Source organism: Gorilla gorilla, chromosome 9, assembly GCF_029281585.2.
Source record: "Gorilla gorilla gorilla isolate KB3781 chromosome 9, NHGRI_mGorGor1-v2.1_pri, whole genome shotgun sequence".
Classification (NCBI taxonomy): Eukaryota; Metazoa; Chordata; class Mammalia; order Primates; family Hominidae; genus Gorilla; species Gorilla gorilla.
Window position 1 is genome coordinate 20,106,720 of NC_073233.2, and position 21,112 is coordinate 20,127,831.

Consider the following 21,112-nt stretch of genomic DNA (forward strand, 5'->3'; position numbering starts at 1 on the left):
AGAACTGCTCAGCCAGAATTGCTTAGCTGAGCCCTTTACAAATTCCTAACTCATAAAAATTGTGGAAGAAAATAAAATGGTGGTTGTTTTAAAACACTAAGTTTTAGAGTGATTTTGTTATGTAGTGATAGGTAGCCAGAATACTCCATTCCATACTACTTTCCCATCCATACTTTTAAATTCTGTGCTTTTTTATTATTATTATTGTATCAAGTTTTTGAACAAAGTAGTGGGCAAGAGTTTCTCTGAGTTTGTGACAGGATTATGTTATGTGCTCTTCTTCACTTGTAGTCTTTTCTGCAAAATAATACAGCCCAAGCCTCATCCCTGCATATCTTAATGGGCTTTCCTTTTAGAAATACAGATCTTAAAAAATACATATCTTGAAAAAGGCTATAGGTCATGTCATCCTTTTGCATTCAGCCGCTGGCATATCTACATTTCTGAAGCCTGGCATTAATGTGTTGTTTTGTTTATGAAGATATTATTGTATCAAACAAGCATTTGTTGCCCATTTTACAGTGTGTCAGTAACAATAGTAGTAGTGAAATCATAGACAACGAATATTTAGACTGTACTGCTTTCCCATTGATGTCTTTCTCATTTATACTTCATTTTTCTGAATGTTTGTGGAATATTGGAAGTCATTGTTTAAAACAGAGGTTGGCAAACTATGGCCTGCAAACTGTCTTCCGGTTTTTTTAAAGTTTTATTGGAACACAGCCACACCCATTCATTTATTTATTATGCATGGCTGCTTTTCTGGTACAGTGGCAGAGCTGAGAAGTTGTTGCTGAGATTGTATGGTTCACAAAGTGGAAAATACTTGTTACTTGGCCCTTTACAGAAACCTTTGCCAGCTCCTGGTTTAGACTGTTTCTTAGTTGATTATCCTTTTTACTTTTTTAGTTTTTTACTTTTGAGGCAGGGTCTCACTCTGTCACCCAGGCTGGAGTGCAGTGGCACAATTATGGCTAACTGTAGTCTCAACTTCCTGGGCTCAAGTGATCCTTCCACCTCAGCCTCTCAAGTAGCTAGAATCACAGGTGTGCACCACTACGACTGGCTTATTTTTGTATTTTTTTTTTCAAGGTGGGGTTTTGCCTTGTTGCCAAGGCTGGTCTCAAACTCATGGGCTCAAGCAATCTGCCCACCTTGGCCTCTCACAGTGCTGGGATTACAGGCATGAGCCACTGCACTCAGCCAGTTCCCCCTTTTAAAGGGACATTTATTTGAAGTTATTTTTTCTTCTACTTTTAAAGTCATGCAATCTAATGAATATTAAAAGATTATTTAACGTAACTTTCTATCTGCTGCTTGAATTTCTTTCAGTACTCCTACCATGTGGTCTTCCAGCTGAAAGGAATAAGATAATGAGATAAGCAGAATTAATTAAATAATGACAGCTGGGAGTGGTGGCTCACGCCTGTAATCCCAGCACTTTGGGAGGCTGAGGCAGGTGGATTTTTTGAGGTCAGGAGTTCGAGACCAGCCTGGCCAACATGGTGAACCCTCATCTCTACTAAAAATACAAAAATTAGCTGGACGTGGTGGTGGGTGCCTGTAATCCCAGCTACTTGGGTGGTTGAGGTAGGAGAATTGCTTGAACCTGGGAGGCGGAGGTTGCAGTGAGCCAAGATCACGCCACTGCACTCCAGCCTGGCTGACAGAACAAGACTCCATCTCAAAAAAAAAAAAAAAAAAAAATGACAAAGCAGCATTGGATATGGGTGTGTTAAACACAGGAATTGCACCTCATTGGGAGTAAAAAAAAACATAGATGAAATACTAATATTTTGTTATTTGTCCATTTGCTCAAAACTGTCTCTCCATTGGTAAGTTTTTTGTTTTTTTTTAACAATTTTTCATAGAGATGGGGTCTAGCGATGTTGCCCAGGCTGGTCTCGAACTCCTGGCCTCAAGTGATCCTCCTGCCTGAGCTCCCAAAGTGCTGGGATCACAGGTGTGAACAACTGTGCTTAGCTTCATTGGTAGATTTTGACTTTGAATTTGTTTACTTGCAGAAGGCACAGAAGAGCCAATTTTAATAGAAAAAACACATAAATGGGCTGGACTTCCAGGTATAGCTATAGGTGGTAGAAATTTTTAGGTAGCTGGATTTAATGGTTAGATATTCAATTTGAGACTCTCCATTGCATTACTTAGTTTCCCTAAATAAATGTGTAGCAGCTAAAACATGGAACTAAAAGACCTTACAAATATACCTGTTATGAGTTACTGGGTTTGTACAATAAATGATGATACAGAAAGATGCATACAAGTAGAGCCAGTCTAGACTTGACTGCAGTACTATATTGGGTATTGTACTATATTTGTATATTCTATGTACTTTATTGCTTTGTGAACATGGTGAACATTGTGAATGAGGTGAATCTCGCAGGCGATAGAAGAAGGTACATCCATTTCCAAGATCAGCATTATCTCGAGAGGGAAAGTAATTTTTCACATTCCATTCAGGAAATCCATCCTGTTAGAGTCCCGTTAATTATTTGTTTCATACATAAGTAACCATCTAATGTTTTTAATACATTTTCCATCTAATAAAGAAATGGAATGAATTTAAGTAATAAAGATTAGTAAAAGAAGGAAAACATAGGTTGAGCATCACATTAAAAATTTTTAGACTATTTCTGAAATATTACAGATCAGACTGACAGCTGAAGGACCATACTGAGAATCATTACCATAGAAGTAAAGGGAAGATGCATAAGGAAATGTAATTGTGTGCCCAGTCTTTTGTGTTTATCTTCACAAAAATGCTGTAAGGTGGAGTTGGGTGGGTTGGGTGTTTTATCTGTATTTTAAAGATAAAGAAACTGCAGACCCAAACAGGTAAGCAAGCTCAACAGCAAGGTAAACAGGTGAGTTTAGATTCTAACCTAAACCTGCTAGACTTGGAGTCCCAGGGATTTCTATTGTGTCTTGGTGCTGGGTTATCTGAAAGGCTCGTTTCTATAAAGGGCCTACCTTATTTAGGAAGGAGCAGTTTATAAGCTGGGCCTCATTTCATTCAGTATTGAAAATGTTTTCACTAAACATTTAGTTTCCTAATAGCTCACTAGTCTGTGTACTTTATTGCTTTGTGAACATGGTGACCATTCAAGTTTAAGGCATTTAAGTTACAATGTATATTTTCAAACTGAAGTGATCCATAGGATTACCTTGGTATAGGTATTTGTAGAAACGTGTTTGAATGTATTGTTAGTCTTAAGCAAGACAGCAAATCTTCTTGTTTTCTACCTTACCTTATTAACTGTACTGCCTTGGGGGTTTTTTGTTTCTAATATTTCAATAAAAGATTCTGTGTAGGTAAGATCTCTCTGTGGGTCAGGTAGGGTGGGGTTGGAAATAAAGCCACTGATCTTTGATATGTGCATCTTACCTGAAAATGATGTCTTTTTATTCAAATTGATAGTGACAATAATTAAATCCACCTAGAAGATGGTCTTCTGAGTAGTGTTCTAAGGTTGACAGTAGACTTTTCTCCCTCTTGTTTTTGGCTGCCTCTGGAAATGGCCCTCAGGGAAATCCTGGTAAAGTCTAATTGCCTTTAGATTTTAACTACCTGGTTTTTTTTTTTGTTTTTTGAAATGCAAGGTCTCACATATTTATTACTGAACCCAGCCAACTGGCACCTTCATAGCACATACAGAGAGAAAAAATATATTCCCAATAAGACATGTCCAACTGTCCAGATAGTGGTGACATTTTCAGCTTGATATGGTAACATGGTTGTGACCTTGACATAGCATAAGTACGTGTGCCATCTCATGTGCAATTGTTTATAGACCCAGTCTGGTTCTTCTCCAGTGTTTCCTTTTGGAGTTGTACCTGATTTTATTACCAGTTTTCATCTAAATCCACTGGGAGTAGGACAATTTTTTGCTTTTGTTTCTTGGCCAGGAAACGCTTAATCCGGAAACTCTTGTGAGAAGACATGGTGAGAAGCCAAGTCGAGCACACACAATGATGGTGGAGAAAGGAAGAGAGAGCCTGAATTTTTTAACAGTAAAATTTCTATACTGAGTTGCTAGTTTGGCCCATCAACTTTTAATGCAATGATGTGGAATTTTCAAGGATTCTCAGCAAGAGGTTGTCTTATTTCATATGTTAAAATTTTCTGTGGAGCAGATTTTTGTCCATTGTATGCAGTTAGTAAAAGCTGAGGCCTTGTAGTGGAGACTGCTGTTGTTTCCTCCTGTCGTGAGTCATACAACTTTAGAACTGGGTAGGACCTTTCAGATCATCTATTTTAACCCCTTCACTTTCTCTGAACTTCTCTTCTAGTGCTGTGCACTCAATTCTCATTCATGATGTGATGCCTTGACCTCGCTGAAAGACAAGTAGAAACTTTATGTGCCTTCTCTAAAAGTGGGATTTAGTTAGAAGATTTGGTTCCAATTTCACCCTACCCGTATAGACGTGCTGAGGGACCTTAGGCAAGAAAAGTTATTAAGGAGACTTTTGGAAAATAGTATCTGAAGGCATGAGAGAGAGACAGTTTGTACTAAATAAATTTTTCTTTCCCTTTCTTCCCTTAACTATGTATTTTTCTCCTCACTGGTGAGTCTTCTTTAAAACTTCATTCTTATTCTACCTGGCTGACCCATGGAATTTCCTCTCATTTCCTTTCCGCATACCCCACTTCTTGTATATTTGTTCATATTTGTCTTACTGCTTAGCAAGTATCTGAAATAATCAGCTAACATTATGTTAAAAGTTTTAATTAATTTGAGTTGTTTTAAATTCTAATACAGAAAAAGGAATTCTCATTTCTTGGCACCAAAAAGCTGCCTTTTAAAAAAAAATGGTAATTTTTTGTGCTTTTTAAAAAATGACTAGTCAAGTGCAATAGTGAGAAGAAGGGAACAAGTAGAGCAAAGAGTTCAATCTATAACTGTGAACAATCAGTTGTGATAATTCACTATCTTTGGACCAGCTTTACACTTTTCTGATTATTGGAATACTCCAATCTCTCCTTTTAATTGTTTTATCTGTTTAAAAAAACTCTTTTAAAAAGTTGAAGATGAGAGGATCTTGTCTTTAATTATCCAGAAGTTTCTAAAATTAATGAAACAACATGATTAGCCTTCCATTAATATTAGGGCATTTATTAAGAGAATACAATCATGTTACAAAAGTGCAGGTTTATATTGAGTGGGGTGTTACCTTAGAAGTTCTCTGTGATTCTCCATTTGTGGTCATTTCAGGCTCTTTTGGCCCATGAGACCTGCGTGTTCTTTTGCAAATGAGGAAACAGGTTTAGAGTAGTAGCTTTATCTTAGGATCTCATAGCTGCTAAATTGCAGAGTTTGGACTTGAACTCCTAGCAAGTAAATATATCTTAAGTAGCTTTGTAATATGTTTCTCTTAATGCATTTATAAATGCAAATATGTGATAATTTTTTTTACAGCCACTAGGAAAACCCACTTTGTAAGTAAGCCTAAGTGAATTCCTTGAAAATAATGGTGATACATGGTACTCAGCATTTTGCTGATCTTCAGAAAGATTGCTTCTTTAACTTGAGTCAAAAGATAAGGTGTGTTTTGAACAAAATAGCTAGCTACGACTGCTAGGTGCTATTTCCTAAAGCAGCTCAAGAACAGTGAAAATAAATGTAAATTACCTTTCACAGTCCTGTCGTCCCCTTCCGCAAGTGTGTGGGAATGCTAATGCTGCAGCTTTTCTCGTATTGCAGTGGTGCAGCTACTTCTCAACAGATGACAGGTGCTTGTAGATATCTTGCTGTGTAGCAGGAATCTGAACAGCATGCTCTGGAAGGATTGTCAGCATTCCTTTCATGGCTTTTGCTTTTCTAGTTGCTTCTGGCCACTCTGGCAGGACTGTGGAAGATAGGACAAGTCTGAACTTCCCTTAAAAGAACTCTCATTTTTATTGGCTTTGCCAATAAGTTTGTAGGGTGAAGTGTATTGGTTGAATGGGGAAGCCAAGAATACATTTCTTTTCAAATTAGTGCGGCTTTCCTTTGAGCCAGAGGCAGAGTTTAAAAATATTTAGTGCTTGTCATATACACCATGGAATACTATGCAGCCATAAAAAATGATGAGTTCGTGTCCTTTGTAGGGACATGGATGAAGCTGGAAACCATCATTCTCAGCAAACTATCGCAAGGACAAAAAACCAAACACCGCATGTTCTCATAGGTGGGAACTGAACAATGAGAACACATGGACACAGGAAGGGGAACATCACACACTGGGGACTGTTGTGGGGTGGGGGAAGGGGGGAGGGATAGCATTAGGAGATATACCTAATGCTAAATGACGAGTTAATGGGTGCAGCACACCAACATGGCACATGTATACATATGTAACAAACCTGCACATTGTGCACATGTACCCTAAAACTTAAAGTATAATAATAATAAAATTTAAAAAATTTGAAAATAAATATCAAAATGCACAATAAAAAAAATGAGTCTCTTGTTGGCAGCAAAAAAAAAAAAAAAAATTTAGTGCTTGTGAAGTTTTTGGTGGCATTATGCTAAGTTGTGGGAATTGTTTTTTTTTTCCCTAGGAGGAAAACTGTGTAAGTCATTATAGTAGTATAAAATCACTTGTTAATAGCTTTGAAAGAAGCCGCTTCATTCTACAACTCTCTTAGCAAGCAATCTTTATTCTGTTAGACTTGAGGAGAATTAAGCCTAACAGAATATTTATTTTCTGCTATTTGGTGGTGACAGATTAGCTCTTTAGGCTTTGGTAGGGCAGATGTCTTGATAACTGAAGGAAGTACATCATTCTGGGTTTTTTTTAGGGTTGAACTCATCACAGGCTCTAATTTCTCAATTGTTAGAGGGAAAACTGCTTAATATGTTTCCCTGTCTTACATGCATATGTACACCTATGGAAAACTTTCTGGTGCCTGGTACCTAGTAGGCCCTTAATAAATATTTGTTGAATAAATTTTTACATAAGAAAAAAATAAAGGTCAAAGAATTAGCTGTCAGAAAGTTTATGCAGAAAGTAAGACTGTCATGAGTAGCTCTGCTGTTCTGTGAGCAATCTTTTAATTATCTTGATTTCCTTATGCTTTAGTCAAGCTTTTGGATCCTGACCTTGATGTTTTCTCCCAGGTTCCATTTAGGGGATTGGTAAAAAGAGCTCTTGCCTCATTATAGTCCTTTCCTGTCCTTGTTTTGCTTGGGTTGCTGTTTCTTCTGGTATGGCTATTCTACCAATTCAGTCTTATCTGTTTCTTCTAGAAATTCTTCTGTTTCTTTTCTTTCTTCCTTTTTGTTTGACTTGGTTTAATGGAGCTATTTTTTCCAGGTTGTTATGAACATATATTTTTTAATTATGAAAAATTTGGACATAAATCACATGTATCTACTCCCCAGCTTAAATAAAACATAAATACAATTCAAGCTCCTTATTCTCTCTCTGGTTGTATTGCACTCCCTCTCATGCATCTATTAATATTTTTCCATCTGTATGCATTGCTGAACAATACAGAGCATTGTTTTGAATGTGTTAGAGCTTTTTGTAGTGACATAATACATGAATTCTTCTGCACCTTGTTTTTATTTTTCCTTTCATTATGGTTGTTTTCTTAATATGTCTTTTCTGCTGTTTCAGAGGAATTTGGGTAGAGAAGATAAGTCAGCTCATGTATTTCTTACTCTAGCTTTTTAAAAGGGGAGATTTAAGCACCTTTTGGATATACTGTCACTAAGAGACACGTAGTAGAAAGGGCTCGGTGTCACCTCTTCTTGTTTCAATTGGTGTTGATACGCAAATATGACACCTCCAGTGTTACACAAGCTAGGTAATTGAGTCTTGCTGCTGACCTGTATTTGGTGTTATAAATCCCTTTGGAGTCAGAGAAACACCATTCATTTGTGTTTAGGGTATAACTGAGGTTGAATGAAGATTTGAGTTCTTATTGCTGGAAGGAATTTTTAGACATCCTTTAGTACAAATTGTACCAAAGAAACTCAGGTCCAGAGAACGTGAGTGACTTGTCTGAGGTGATCCAAGGGAAAAACACAGGGTTAAAAATAAGCTATAGTTCTCATTCTTCTTTCCACTTTACTATAATGAACTTGAGGTTTGAGTCCTCTCTTGTTAATGTTCTATTTTGACTTTTGCCTGCTTTTTAAAATACTTATTTGAATACCAAGAGATTTTTAGTATGTAAGAATGATGGTGAATCCTTAAACTAATGCTTATTTGCCATGTTTTTCTTAGGATCAAAATGGTTTCAATCCCAGAATACTATGAAGGCAAGAATGTCCTCCTCACAGGAGCTACCGGTTTTCTAGGGAAGGTGCTTCTGGAAAAGTTGCTGAGGTCTTGTCCTAAGGTGAATTCAGTATATGTTTTGGTGAGGCAGAAAGCTGGACAGACACCACAAGAGCGAGTGGAAGAAGTCCTTAGTGGCAAGGTAAGTATGGAAAATGAGCACTCAGAACGAAGAAAAAAGCGTGTGCTTGTGTATATAATTATTGTAGTCGTCAATAGCTTGGTATATTTCTTCAGTATTCTGAAAAAATTAGTAAAAAAAAACTTAGTAAGTTCCTACAGGATGGCAAGAAACTGGATATGACTTGTGAATCACAAGGAGAAAAAGTTTTCCTCTGTGACTGGCAAAATTGTATAACAAGCTCTAAATTACCTTTATGGTAGGTATTTAAAGTATGTTTTTAGAACATTTGAGGCAGGTTGTTTGTAACTACTAAATAATTTAAATAGCCTTGATAATAATAGTAATTAGGTAGTGAGACTACCTACTATTCTGTAAGACACTATGCTTTGATAAAATTTATAAACACCACTTACTCCCCCACAACAGCATTAGGAGGTAGAGAAGTCACATATTCCCATTTAACAGATGACAGAGGGGCCATATAGAATATAATATGTCATATATTTTGAGCCTTTGGAAAAATATTACTAAGAAAAAATGGAAATGAGCTAAAGTAAAATTATTTCACGATCATAAGTTTGTGAATTCTGTCAAAATGAATGAATTTATCTGACATTTACTAATAAATAGTAAGTTGAATCGGAAGGCTATAAGCTCAATTTTGGTACACATAAGGAATCTGACTGCAGGCATATCTCAAAAAGGAATTTCAAGTAGAGCATTTATTTTACAATTAGAATAACACTCATTTGAATATCTACATTCGTATAGGCCTCTTAAAAAATCCTGAAACTGTAGCAAGCCTCTTCATAGCAACCAACCAGACTTTTGATTTTGAATGAACTTCATATACCTTTATGATAGTTCTTTGGAATTAATTGTCATATCACATCAGCATTTGTTTGACACCATGCAACAGATATTCCACATTATGTTGGTTTTATTTTTTAATGATGGGATGTAAGATTCTTTCTTAGAAGTTTAAAAATTACTATTATACTTCTAAATTATTCAAATTAGTCTACATTAGTCTCCCTTAATCATTTTTTCTCTCTGATTCTTTGCTGAACCCTTCTGGAATCCTTTGCTTCCCTTAAAACCTACAAGGAAGGAGTCATCAATGGGGCTGTAAAACCACAAGGCTTGTTCTAAGTAAAATGTCTACATGTATGTTTTGTTGCTGTCTCTGCCCTTTGTTTACTCATCTTGGCATTTTTATTATGAACCATTTATAATTGGTATATTTTAATTTTTCTCCTGATACTCCTCTCCCCCCAGTGAGGGGTTATTTGTTCTTACTCACTTTTTATTTTTTAGATAATATTTATTGTGCCTGCTTAGTCCTGGGCACTTGACTTCTTGTAGGGGGTGGAATTCAGGGATAAGTAAGATACGTTCCTGGCTTTTTAGACAGTTTTTAAGAGGGAAGGAAGAGGGAGTGATAGACATGTCAGGAGGAGATAGGAACAGATATTTAAGTTGATGTGCTGGCCAGAATTGAGGGTCTGAGTAAAACATGAAGAAGACTTGGGCATCTTCTTCGGGGTCTTCAGAGCAGTGCTTCTAAAATTTCTTCCACACTAAGCCTAAGAGAAGGAGTATTTTCTACTTAGAGCCTGAGGTTTCATTGAACTTCAGTGGTTTAGCCTGAACATACAGCTATTATTTTCAATAAAAAAAATTTTTTCCCCAAATATTTGACTTAACTTGATACTCCATAAAATTATGTAATTTTATCTTATGCCTTCAGTTACCTCCTGGCATATCCTACCACTTAATCCTAAAGCCATGTATTCTCCATTATGTATAGCATTGCTGGTGAGTCCATAAAAATGAGTCCTTGTTATGTCAAATAGCAGTGAGTGTACACTTAAAGTTAGTAAGAAATTTTAGGTATGGTCTACTCTGATTTTGAAATAGGTATAAAGAATATAAGGCCAAAAGCACATACCACCATATGGGACATTGACTTATAGCAGGGTTTCTCAGCTTCAGCACCATTGACATTTTGGGCTGGCTAGTTCTTTGTTCTGGAGGCCTGTTCTATGCATGGTAGGGTTATCAGCAGCATTCCTGGCCTCACTCATTCTTGTGACAACCAAAAATGTTTTTAGACATCACCAAATGTCTGTTGGGGACCAAAATCACCCCTGGTCAAGTACCATGACTTATGGGAATGTCTCAGGTAACAGAAACTCCATTGGGTGATGAAGATTGAATTAAAATAATTGATCATGGCCTGTCACGGTGGTTCATGCCTATAATCCCAGCACTTTGGGAGGCCACGGCTGGTGGGTCACTTGAGGCCAGGAGTTCGAGACCAGCCTGGCCAATAATGGAGAAACCCCATCTCTACTAAAAAATACAAAAATTAGCCGGGTGTGGTGGTGCATGCCTGTGGTCCCAGCTACTCGGGAGGCTGAGGTGGGAGGACTGCTGGAACCTGGGAGGCAGAGGTTGCAGTGAGCTGAGATTGCGCCACTGCACTCCAGCATGGGTGATGAGTAAGACCCTATCTCAAAAAAATAAAAAATAAAATGAAGTAGTTGATCATGAAGTAAATTCAGGAAAGAATCAAGGATATTAAAAAGGCATTAGTAAACGTAGTAAAGTAGGAACTAATTGGGTACTAGTGGGTTGAAAGCACCAGAAAAGATGGTATTGAGTAAAGAGATGTTGGCTAGAGAAGGGAAGAGTATCACATTTAAGATCTAGCAAATTTAAGAGCAGCATGATCATGTCCTGGTGGTAGTGGTATAGATAACTGATATTAAAGGAAATTAAAGATCATCAGCAATTAGGAGAATGAAGAAGTATGAATCAGGGTGTTAAAAAGTACTTTTTTAGTCATTCCTTAGGTTCCTTTTCCTCTGCTTGCCCCATAAGCAAGTTTCAGGCTTAGGCCTTGTTATCTTCAAGTTTCAGGCTTAGGCCTTGTTATCTCACTAGGTCCAGTGAGATGGTTACTCAGCCTCCCTCTGTTTTATATGAGATGAATGGATGTCCTTTAAATTAGATTTGGATTTAGTTTCATATAGTTAGGATCTTGGGTACTTATTATTGCTGTTACCTGGATAAACTCTTTTCTACTCCCAGGGCTTCAGTTACTACCTGTATGTGGTTAGTAAAATCTATGTTGATAGTCCAGCTCTCTCCCTGAACTTAGACCCACAAAGCCAGTCACCTCTACTAGACCTGTCTTCTGGGGTGTCATGCAGGCACTTTACACTCGACATTCAGAAGACTGAATTTGTATCTCCAAAACAGTACTTCTTTCTCTCCCTGAGTTCATTAGTCTACTGAATTTATTCACTTAACAAATGTTTAAAGTCTTTATCTTGCCAGGCAAGATCTGTTCTCTTGGACTTGTATGCTGAGCAAAATAGGTATGGACCCTACCCTAATGAAGTTTGCATTCCTTATCTCTCAAATTCAGTCATAAGCCAAAATGACTACATCCTGAATGTTACATCCTGAATCTCATTGCCGTTATTTTGATTCAGACCAGTAAATATCTTGATATGGGCAACCACAAGAGTGTCCTAAAACTCATTACTGCCAAAGGATTTTTTAAAAATTATGAACATGCTTGTATCACCTCTCTGCTTAAAATTTGTCAATAGCGACCGGGCTGGTGGCTCACGCCTATAATCCCAGCGCTTTGGGAGGTCAAGGCAGGGGGATCATGAGGTCAGGAGATCGACACCATCCTGGCTAACATGGTGAAACCCCGTCTCTACTAAAAATACAGAAAAATTAGCCGGGCGTGGTGGCGGGCACCTGTAGTCCCAGCTACTCTGGAGGCTGAGGCAGGAGAATGGTGTGAACCCGTGAGGTGGAGCTTGCAGTGAGCCGAGATCGCACCACTGCACTCCAGCCTGGGCAACAGAGCAAGACTCCGTCTCAAAAAAAAAAAAAAAATCTTTATCAGTAGTTCACCATGACTCCCAGATAAAATTCATCTTTTTAATGTGGCTTAAAAGGCACAGTTATCTGGCCTTTCTTATCTCCATACAACTCTAGCTGCTTTTCCTGCATACTCTATGTTCCAGGCTGACTGAATTATTTTTAATTTCCCAAGCATATTAATGCCTTCTGATTTCTAAGGGGTTATACATGCTACTTCCTCTGCCTGGAAACACTATTATTCTACTTTGTAATTTCAGGGCCTTCCTCCCTCACTTTTGTCCCTAACACACACACACATTCTGCTAAATGTCATTTTCTCTGAGAAGCCAGCTTGTGTGTGGTCTTTTAAAGCTGGGTTAGTTGTTTCTCCTATGCAGGCCCGTAACACTTACCTGTTATTGCTTAACACTATATTTTAATTGTACATTTACTTGGACCAAAGGCCATTTCCTTGTGTCTTTAGAATCTAGAAGGTGCCTGCCTGGCTTATATGAAATACTCAGTAAGTTTTTATTTTTTAAATTAAGAAAACATTAATATTCAAGTCATGTGCTAGCAGTGGAAGTAGCAGTAGGAGCTATCAGTAGGAGCTGTTATATACTAAAGTCATCCAGGAAGGTGGAAGTGAGCACTGATATGTTATATAGACTTTCTTCTTAGGTTAAGAATCCTGCTTAAACTGCAAGTTTGAATTTCAAATGGAGAGTCAAAGTGTGATAGAGCAGTGACCTAGAGGTAGCATCAGTGTTTCTCTGTCAAATCTGGGATAAAAACTTAAACTTGACTCACAATTAACTATGCCTTTAAACTGTAATCATTTTGTGATCTGATTGTCTAGCAAAATTTATTCCTTTGGGTACACTTAAAGAATATTTAATTTTCAGCTTAAATCGTATATATGTAATACTTCTGAAGTTTGTTCAGTTTCTAGTTTGCGTGTGCTTACCAACTTTTTCCTTGAACATATTGACTTTGTTTTCCCTTTTAAAAATTTGTTCTAAGATTTTAGGTAGAATGTAAATCGTGTTTTTTTTCTAATCTATTAAAAGGGAATAAAATAAAAATGAAGTGAAGTGAAAAATTAAGATCTAGATTTTGGAAATCTGAATGATCATTTTAAACATTGTCCTAATGTCTATATTGCTGAAGTCTATTCTGAGGGGTGATACAATCTAATCAGCCAAGGCATGGACAGTTCAAATTCAACTTTGTGAACTACCAGCTTTGTGTACTTAGCAAACTCCTTAACTGCTCTGAGTCTCAGATTCCTTATCTGCAAAATGAGGATAATAGCGTGGGCCTCATAGGGTGTTTTCTATACAGAATAATGGCAATTAAGAATAGCAACTTTAGGAATTGTATAGTTTAAGTTTCTAAAAAAATAGTCATCCTTGGTGGGAAAAAATGGTGATAATGAGTTTTAGAAAGTGGAAAAATACTGCCCTAAAATAAATATTTTTCCCCCTTGATAGCTCTTTGACAGATTGAGAGATGAAAATCCAGATTTTAGAGAGAAAATTATAGCAATCAACAGCGAACTCACCCAACCTAAACTGGCTCTCAGTGAAGAAGATAAAGAGGTGATCATAGATTCTACCAATATTATATTCCACTGTGCAGCTACAGTAAGGTTTAATGAAAATTTAAGGTAAGTACAGGTAATTATATAATATTTGAACTTCAGTATAGTTATTAAAAAATCTCATTTTAATTCTTCTTTTTAGTCAAGTTATTTTGAATGTGATTTGATACTATTTGCCTATGTTAACTGTGGCTTTCAGTATCCTAGAGTGTTAAAAGAATTTTCTTCTTCTTCTTCTCAGTTTAAAAACCTTGGATAACTAATACATGTTTATTGGAAGAAGTTGCCATGAATTTAAACATGCAACAGGGAAGAGGCAAAAAGTGGAGTAGAAGAAAACTTAGTCTTAACAACTAATAGTGTTTGTCTTCTCTTTCTTCAGAAGCCTATACCCCAGCAGCTTTATTCTTCTAATCTACATCATATCTATGTGAAAATAAACAAAATTAGGCTCAGGTTTTACAGGATAAGGAAAAATTGGTTATAAATTTAAATCACACCTTTTTATTTTCAAACTTTTGCGGTAGTGCTAGGGGCAAGGTATGTTGGACATAAATTTAATTTAAAAAATAATTTAGACTTCTTTCAAGATTCTTGTTGCAAGAAAAAGTTAAGACTCTAAATGTCCACTATTCTTAAAAAAATCTAATGAGTATGCATTTCAAATAATGGTTCTGAATTCAGAGCATTCTTTTTGACAGTGTGTCTAAAAATACAGTTTTTATAATGTTAATCTAATTGTATAGTCTCATGCCAATTAAAATGGTGTAGACTTGGTATAGGTTTCAAAGCTACTTGAAATGTAAAATGTTGTCTTTAAAATGTTTTAAAGATAAATAACTAAAAGGAGGATATTGAATGCTCTAACAAAGAAATGATAAGTGTTTAAGATGATAGATGTGCCAGTCACCCTGATTTAATTACTATACATTGTACGCATCAAAACACCGCTATGTATCTCATAAATATGTACAGTTATGATATGTCAATTTAAAAAATAAAATACATTTTTAAAAGTTTAAAAAATTGAGTTCTGAGGCTGAGGTGGGAGGATCACTTGAAGCCAGCCTCAGCAACATAATGAGACCCTGTCTCTACAAACAAAATATTTTAATTAAGAATTAAAAAAATTAAAAATTAAGTTCTGATTACAAAAGGTTTGATATTATTCTCCCTATTGTCTTTATCTAATGGAAGTATAAACGTCAGTCAACATTATATAAGGTGACAGTTCAGTGCCAAAGCATTACAGTGTGTTTTGCCTGTATTCCAGGTGAGGGCACTGTAATAGTCCCTTAGATCTCTGCAGTAGTCCTTTATGGGTTTTCAGTGTATTTTCTCATTAGTTATTTTATTCCATGGTCACCTTACCTACTGTAATATTATAGGGAAATCCATTGTACGCTTGAGGAAGCTGAGGCAGCATTGTAATGGAAGGGCTATGAGCTTTGGAATTACATACATTAGTTCTAATCTTGACCATATCATTCATTTACTGGTGAGTTTGTATAAGTTATTAACCTCCTTAAGCCTCAGCTTCCTGATTTATAAAATTGAAGTAACATTTCTCAAAAGATTATTTTTTCTTCCTTCAGGAAATTTAAGTGATGTCTCAGTTTGACTGTCCATGGCAGGAAATCTGAATCTGTAGCAGTTGCTTTATTTATTTTTTAGCTCTTTCTATGCAGCTGACAGGTAAAATATTGTGCAGCCATTATGTGTTAATGATTCAAAGGTGACAAAAGTATGTTATTAGGACTATAATATGATCTTATTTTCATAAAATATATGTGTAGATGTATTTATGTACATGTCTTTCTATATTTGCTGATAATACATTTATCTTTGAATGTTGCAGTTACAGGTAGGTTTTTAGTCTTACCTGTGTATTTTTTCTACTATGAACATGTGTTAATCTTCAAATAAAGGTGTATACAAATGACTTTTAAAAATTATTTTTAAAAGTAACACCTATAAGAAATCTTAAAGGGACTGATACCCTCATCAACTAACAAATCTCCTTATTTTTTACATTTGAAATTTCGTTGTGTGTGTATATTTTTGTATATAGGTCTAACTATTTGTTTTTAACTAGCATTTCCAAGATTGTGAATGTGGTCTCTAATTTTTAGTGATTTATCTTTTCCTAAAATTCATTAGTGTGAAATGGTCAGTAAAGTAGATTTTTTCCCCCATAGTTCTGGCTTTTATTATTTCCTTCACAGACAAAAGAAAGAGTTCACACAGCTTTATGAAGCTTAGCATGTTTTCATGAAAAACATATGTAGATATTGGCTAATGGTAGTATAGTCTTCATTGACTTAACGGGGAAAGTTATATGCTTTGAAAGGTGGACAGGAAACATTGATTAGGGTAAAACTCATAAAGGGAAGCTTTACAAGGAGGACCAAAGTACAGCACTTTCAGGGAACTTTCTTTCTGTCCCCCTAGGGTAAGCAAGGCTACCATTAATGAAAAGGACATCTTCTCGTTATTATTTTCTTCTTTTACTAGAGATGCCATAGCAGAAGGCATCTTACGTATTACATTGTTTTTCTTTTCCTTTGTCAAAGCATGTATGTTCACTGACCTAGCCCTTGTCATTACATTGAAATTATTTCTGGGAAGCAATTTTAATGGATGTTGACTTCCAAGTGGTGATAGGACATTAGGTTTGGGTCAGACACTCTATAATACTCCAGGCAGGCATATAACAACTTCGTATGAAAGAATTACTGTTTGTTTTTGTTTTTGTTTGAGATAGGGTCTCACCTTTATCGCCCAGGCTGAGAGTGCAGTGACACAATCACGGCTCACTGCAGCCTCGACCTCCTGGGCTCAAGTGATCGTCCCACCTCAGCCTCCCTAGTAGCTGGTACTAGAGCATATGCCAACACACCTAATTTTTGTGTTTTTTGTGGAGACAGGGTTTCAATAACAGTTACTCTTTATAACTACTTGTTAAGTTAACCTACAAATAAAAAATGGCATGAAGCTTTTACTGTTGGGGGGAAGTTTTCAGATGTTACTACAACATTAAGCCCAATGCCTTGGGAGAGAAACCAACATAAATTGCACACAGATCTTATTTGCAAAGTGCATGTGGTCTAGAGGAGATAGGATATGCAAAATAACCATAATGTAGGATAGAAAATAAGGATGTATTAAGGAGCACACATGAAATGCTATTAGAGTTAAGAGAAGGTGGATAGAGCTCACTTGTTTTCAGATGTGGTGGTTCCTAAATCTTGAGACAGGAGAAAAATAGATAGGCTTAGGATTCATAAGGAAATACTGACAAAAAGTGTGGGGAGGGCTGGGCGTGGTGGCTCACGCCTGTAATCCTAGCACTTTGGGAGGCTGAGGCAGGTGGATCACCTGAGGTCAGGAGTTCAAGACCAGCCTGGCTAACATGGTGAAACCTCATCTCTACTAATAATACAAAAATGAGCCGGGCGTGGTGGCACACGCCTGTAATCTCAGCTACTTGGGAGGTTGAGGCAGAAGAATCACTTGAACCTGGGACGTGGAGGTTGCAGTGAGCCAAGGTCATGCCACTGCACTCCAGCCTGGGCGACAAGAGTGAAACTCCGTCTCAAAAAAAAAAAAAAAAAAAGAGGAGAAGTGAAGATAATAAATGGAGTAACTTAAGTAGTTCATCATGGGATCTGGCATAAGGGAAGGTACTAGCTGATATAAGGGAAGGTACTAGTAAAGGAAGTGCAAGTAAGACAGGGTCACTAGAGTTGAGAGTAATGGAGAGGCAAGAAACTGGAGAATGTGAGGACAAAAACCAGGCTGAAGGGAGAGATGGATGGACAGATGGTGTGGTTTGAGGAAAATTCATAGTACAAAATTTTAGAAATAGAGCAATTCTGAGTGATAAAACGCAAGGTATGAATATGAAAGATTTTCAGAAAGGAATGGAAGTTAAGATTGATGCTTAGAAAAGATCAAGAAACTATTGAGTTTGTTGGGCATTGATTATCAAACTTTAGAATGTATTAAGAATCTTAAGAATTACTGGAAAGTGTGTTAAAAATGCATATTCTTAGACTGCACTTGCCAAATTTTGACTTTTTAATTTTGAAATCATACTCCAGAGTTCTTTTTAGCAAGAGCCTTAGGTGTTAGTCACTGTTGCACCTTGTTTTGCCCCTTTAGAACCATTGCTGTCAGAATCAGCTTTGGAGACATTTTTTAAATTACAGATGACTGAGCCCCCTACCCTAAGATTGCGTCATTGTTCCCTAAATATCTGTGTCTATATTTTCATTAAGATTAAAAAAAATGGCAGTAGTAGTGATAAGATCTCATCTAGACAGTATTTTCTCAGGGGCAGTAGGGTGGAAAAGAGACTTGTGTCAAAATGGCCTGGAGAACTTATTTAAAATATAGTCTTCCAGACCTCATTTCATGTGTTAAAAGTATCTGATGATGAGGTCCAGGAGTCTGCATTTTTAATAAACTGCTAGGTATATGTTATGCCAAGTATGAGAACCCTGGTTTAAGGTCTTTAGAAGTATTATCAACATAGATTTCTTTGAAAAACCTAAGATGCCTGTAGAAGAAAGACGAACAAGAAAATGTATTGGCACTTCAGGTCGTTGAGCTTTTTTTTCTTTTTTTCTTTGAAGTGATTTCCATGTCTTCATTTAGTGAAGGATTCTAATTACAAAGACTTTCTCATTTTGTACCCCTCTCCCAAAAGCCTGTCTTACTGAAGATACATTTATGACTCCATATAACCAAAACAACGAGAACATTATTTTTGTTTAGTACTAAATGACTTCTGATATAACATGTCAGAGTCTCAGTCTGAAGGTCAATGGAGTAGAAATTGGATTGAGGTAAAACACAGTTAGGTTAACTAGCCTGGCAGAGAGATACTAGATGTTACTCACGTGGGTGCAGAATGGCTTCAGGTTTGGGCTCTCAGGTACAGATGCAAAGGGAAAAAGGCAAGGCATAGAAGTGTTCCTCTCAAATTATCCCTTATTTTCGGTGACCTAGAAACTCTGTCACCATCCTCAGGGACATGTAACAGAATATCCTTTGTGTACTTTTCCCAAAACATGGCTCTTCCTGCCCCCATTGTTTTGCAAATGCAAAAGAAAATAGTGCATTCCCTTATAGTCTAGTGGACAGTATCCTCTATGTGAAATGTCTTTCTTGTTGGATTTTCACTTGAACAGATTTTCTCCCTCAATTAAGGAAGAAAAAAAAATGCATCCATGATTTTAAGAACTCAACCCAATTATTTCATTAAAAAAATTATTTCTAGTGTGTTTTCATAGGGTCTTGGATACTATTAAATGAAAAGAGAAACTATGGCACAGGACTTTTTTTCTCTCCTGGAGTTATTCCTTGTTCCTGGTGACCCAAAACTTGTCCTGTCCTCAGGAACCTGTAACAGAATATTCTCTGTATTCCTCTCCCAAACAGTACCCTCCCTATCCCCATTGTTTTACAAATGTGATAGACATCAAAGCACTGCTTCACTTTACAGTGAAGTAGACTGGATTCTATCTATGACATCTCCTGGTCCTTTAAAACAATAGTTGGATTTTTTTCTTAAATACTGAAAACATAAGAATTTTAGAAAGTACTGAAAACTTTTTAAAAAAGTCCTTTGAACATTATTTTTCATTATTATAAACATAGACTTTCTAATTTTACTTTTAAAACAATATAGAAAATTTCTGTATTTCTAATTTTTTCCATAGTTATAATTTTAGTGATTTGATGATAGTCCATCATGTTGACATACCACAGTTTATGTATTATTCACTTAGAATAAACTTTAAGGAATTTTAGTTTCTTTTTATTTGAAAAATGAGGATTAGAACAAGTTTTTCCTCTGAGTTAATTTCAACAGGTTAACTAGATTAATAAATGTACCATTTCTGTAATTCCTGGTACTTTGTCCTAGTTTCCTTCAAATCATTTGTGTCAGTTTGTAGTATCAACAAGTGTATTACTTTGCCATTTTTGTCACTAGTATTGAGTATTTAAATCTTTTCGTTTGTTTTTATTTTTTTAATTGACAAAGGTATATATATTTTTCATTTACAACATGTTTTGAAATATGTATACATTGTAATGGTCAAATGAGCTAATTAGCATATTCATTATCTCACATACTTTTTGTGGTGAGAATACCTAAAATCCACTCTTTTTGTAATTTTTAAAAATAACAATATATTGATACTAACTACAGTCTATGTTGTACAATAGATCTCTTGGTCAGTTTTTTAAAAGCTGTAAACAGAAGTTTAATAGAAAGCAAATCTATCCACCATCTCATTACCTTAAGGAATATTTGTTGACTGCCTGTTTGGTGACTATGTTAGAAATACTGCTAAATGCTTGCAAGCTATTTGTTTAATTTTATACCAGTCTTGGTAGGTTTCATTATTGTTCCCATTTCCAGGTAAGAAAACTGAGGCCTGAGTGCTTCAGTTTATGTCCTGATAAGTAGGCCAAGTCAGGATTTGAACACAGGTCTGATTCCAGAGCCTTGTTTTTAATCCTGCTTCAAAAAAATCGTATGTATTCTTTTGGTATTATTCATACAAATGTTTCATGTTTTTATAGACTTCAAATAATTATTTTAGTAGCTATATTCTTTCATTGTGATAAAATACTTACTTTATTGAGTCATTCCGTATTCCATAGTGAATATTTGGGCTCTAGGTTTTTATTAATTACATGATGCTTCATTGATAACTTTTCTGCATATATACTTTTGCTTTTGTGGAATTATTTACTTCAAGTAAATTCCAAGAAGGGAATATATAGATTATTTTGGGTCTTGCATATGCCTTGTAACAAATGTACCAGTTTTATTATAATATCCCTTTGAATTTTGTAGGGTAGCCTTAGAAAAGTGTTTGGATTGATTGCTACAAAGAGGAAAATAAACATCTTCTTTCTTGATTATATGTTAATATAATTTAATGTTTCTGAGTTTTCTCTGGCTGTATCACCCTTATTAGTGACTCTACGTTAACATTTTAAAATTACTTAACCATTCTATTTTTTTCTCCCTGTGGCACATCCATATTATGCAAGATTATACTTTTAAAAATCAAGATGCAAAATAAGTCTAGCATGACTTAAAAATGTATGCATAGAAGCTAAAGACTGAAATTATCTGTTTGTTCCTGGATAATTATATAATTTTTAAATTTCTACTTTAATTTTTAAGG

At 36.0% G+C, this 21,112-nt stretch overlaps 1 protein-coding gene across 4 annotated transcripts in view; it reads left to right on the top strand.

The window, feature by feature from the left end:
• Positions 1 to 21,112, top strand: part of FAR1 (fatty acyl-CoA reductase 1) — a 58,494-nt gene that overhangs the window by 13,241 nt on the left and 24,141 nt on the right. For all 4 annotated transcript variants that reach the window (XM_004050734.5, XM_019037369.4, XM_055356600.2 and 1 more), the window contains 2 exons: positions 8,233 to 8,428; positions 13,792 to 13,967. In XM_004050734.5, the coding sequence (XP_004050782.1) occupies positions 8,240 to 8,428; positions 13,792 to 13,967 (365 nt within the window). In that variant the 5' untranslated portion in view covers positions 8,233 to 8,239. The remainder of the gene's footprint in view (positions 1 to 8,232; positions 8,429 to 13,791; positions 13,968 to 21,112) is intronic.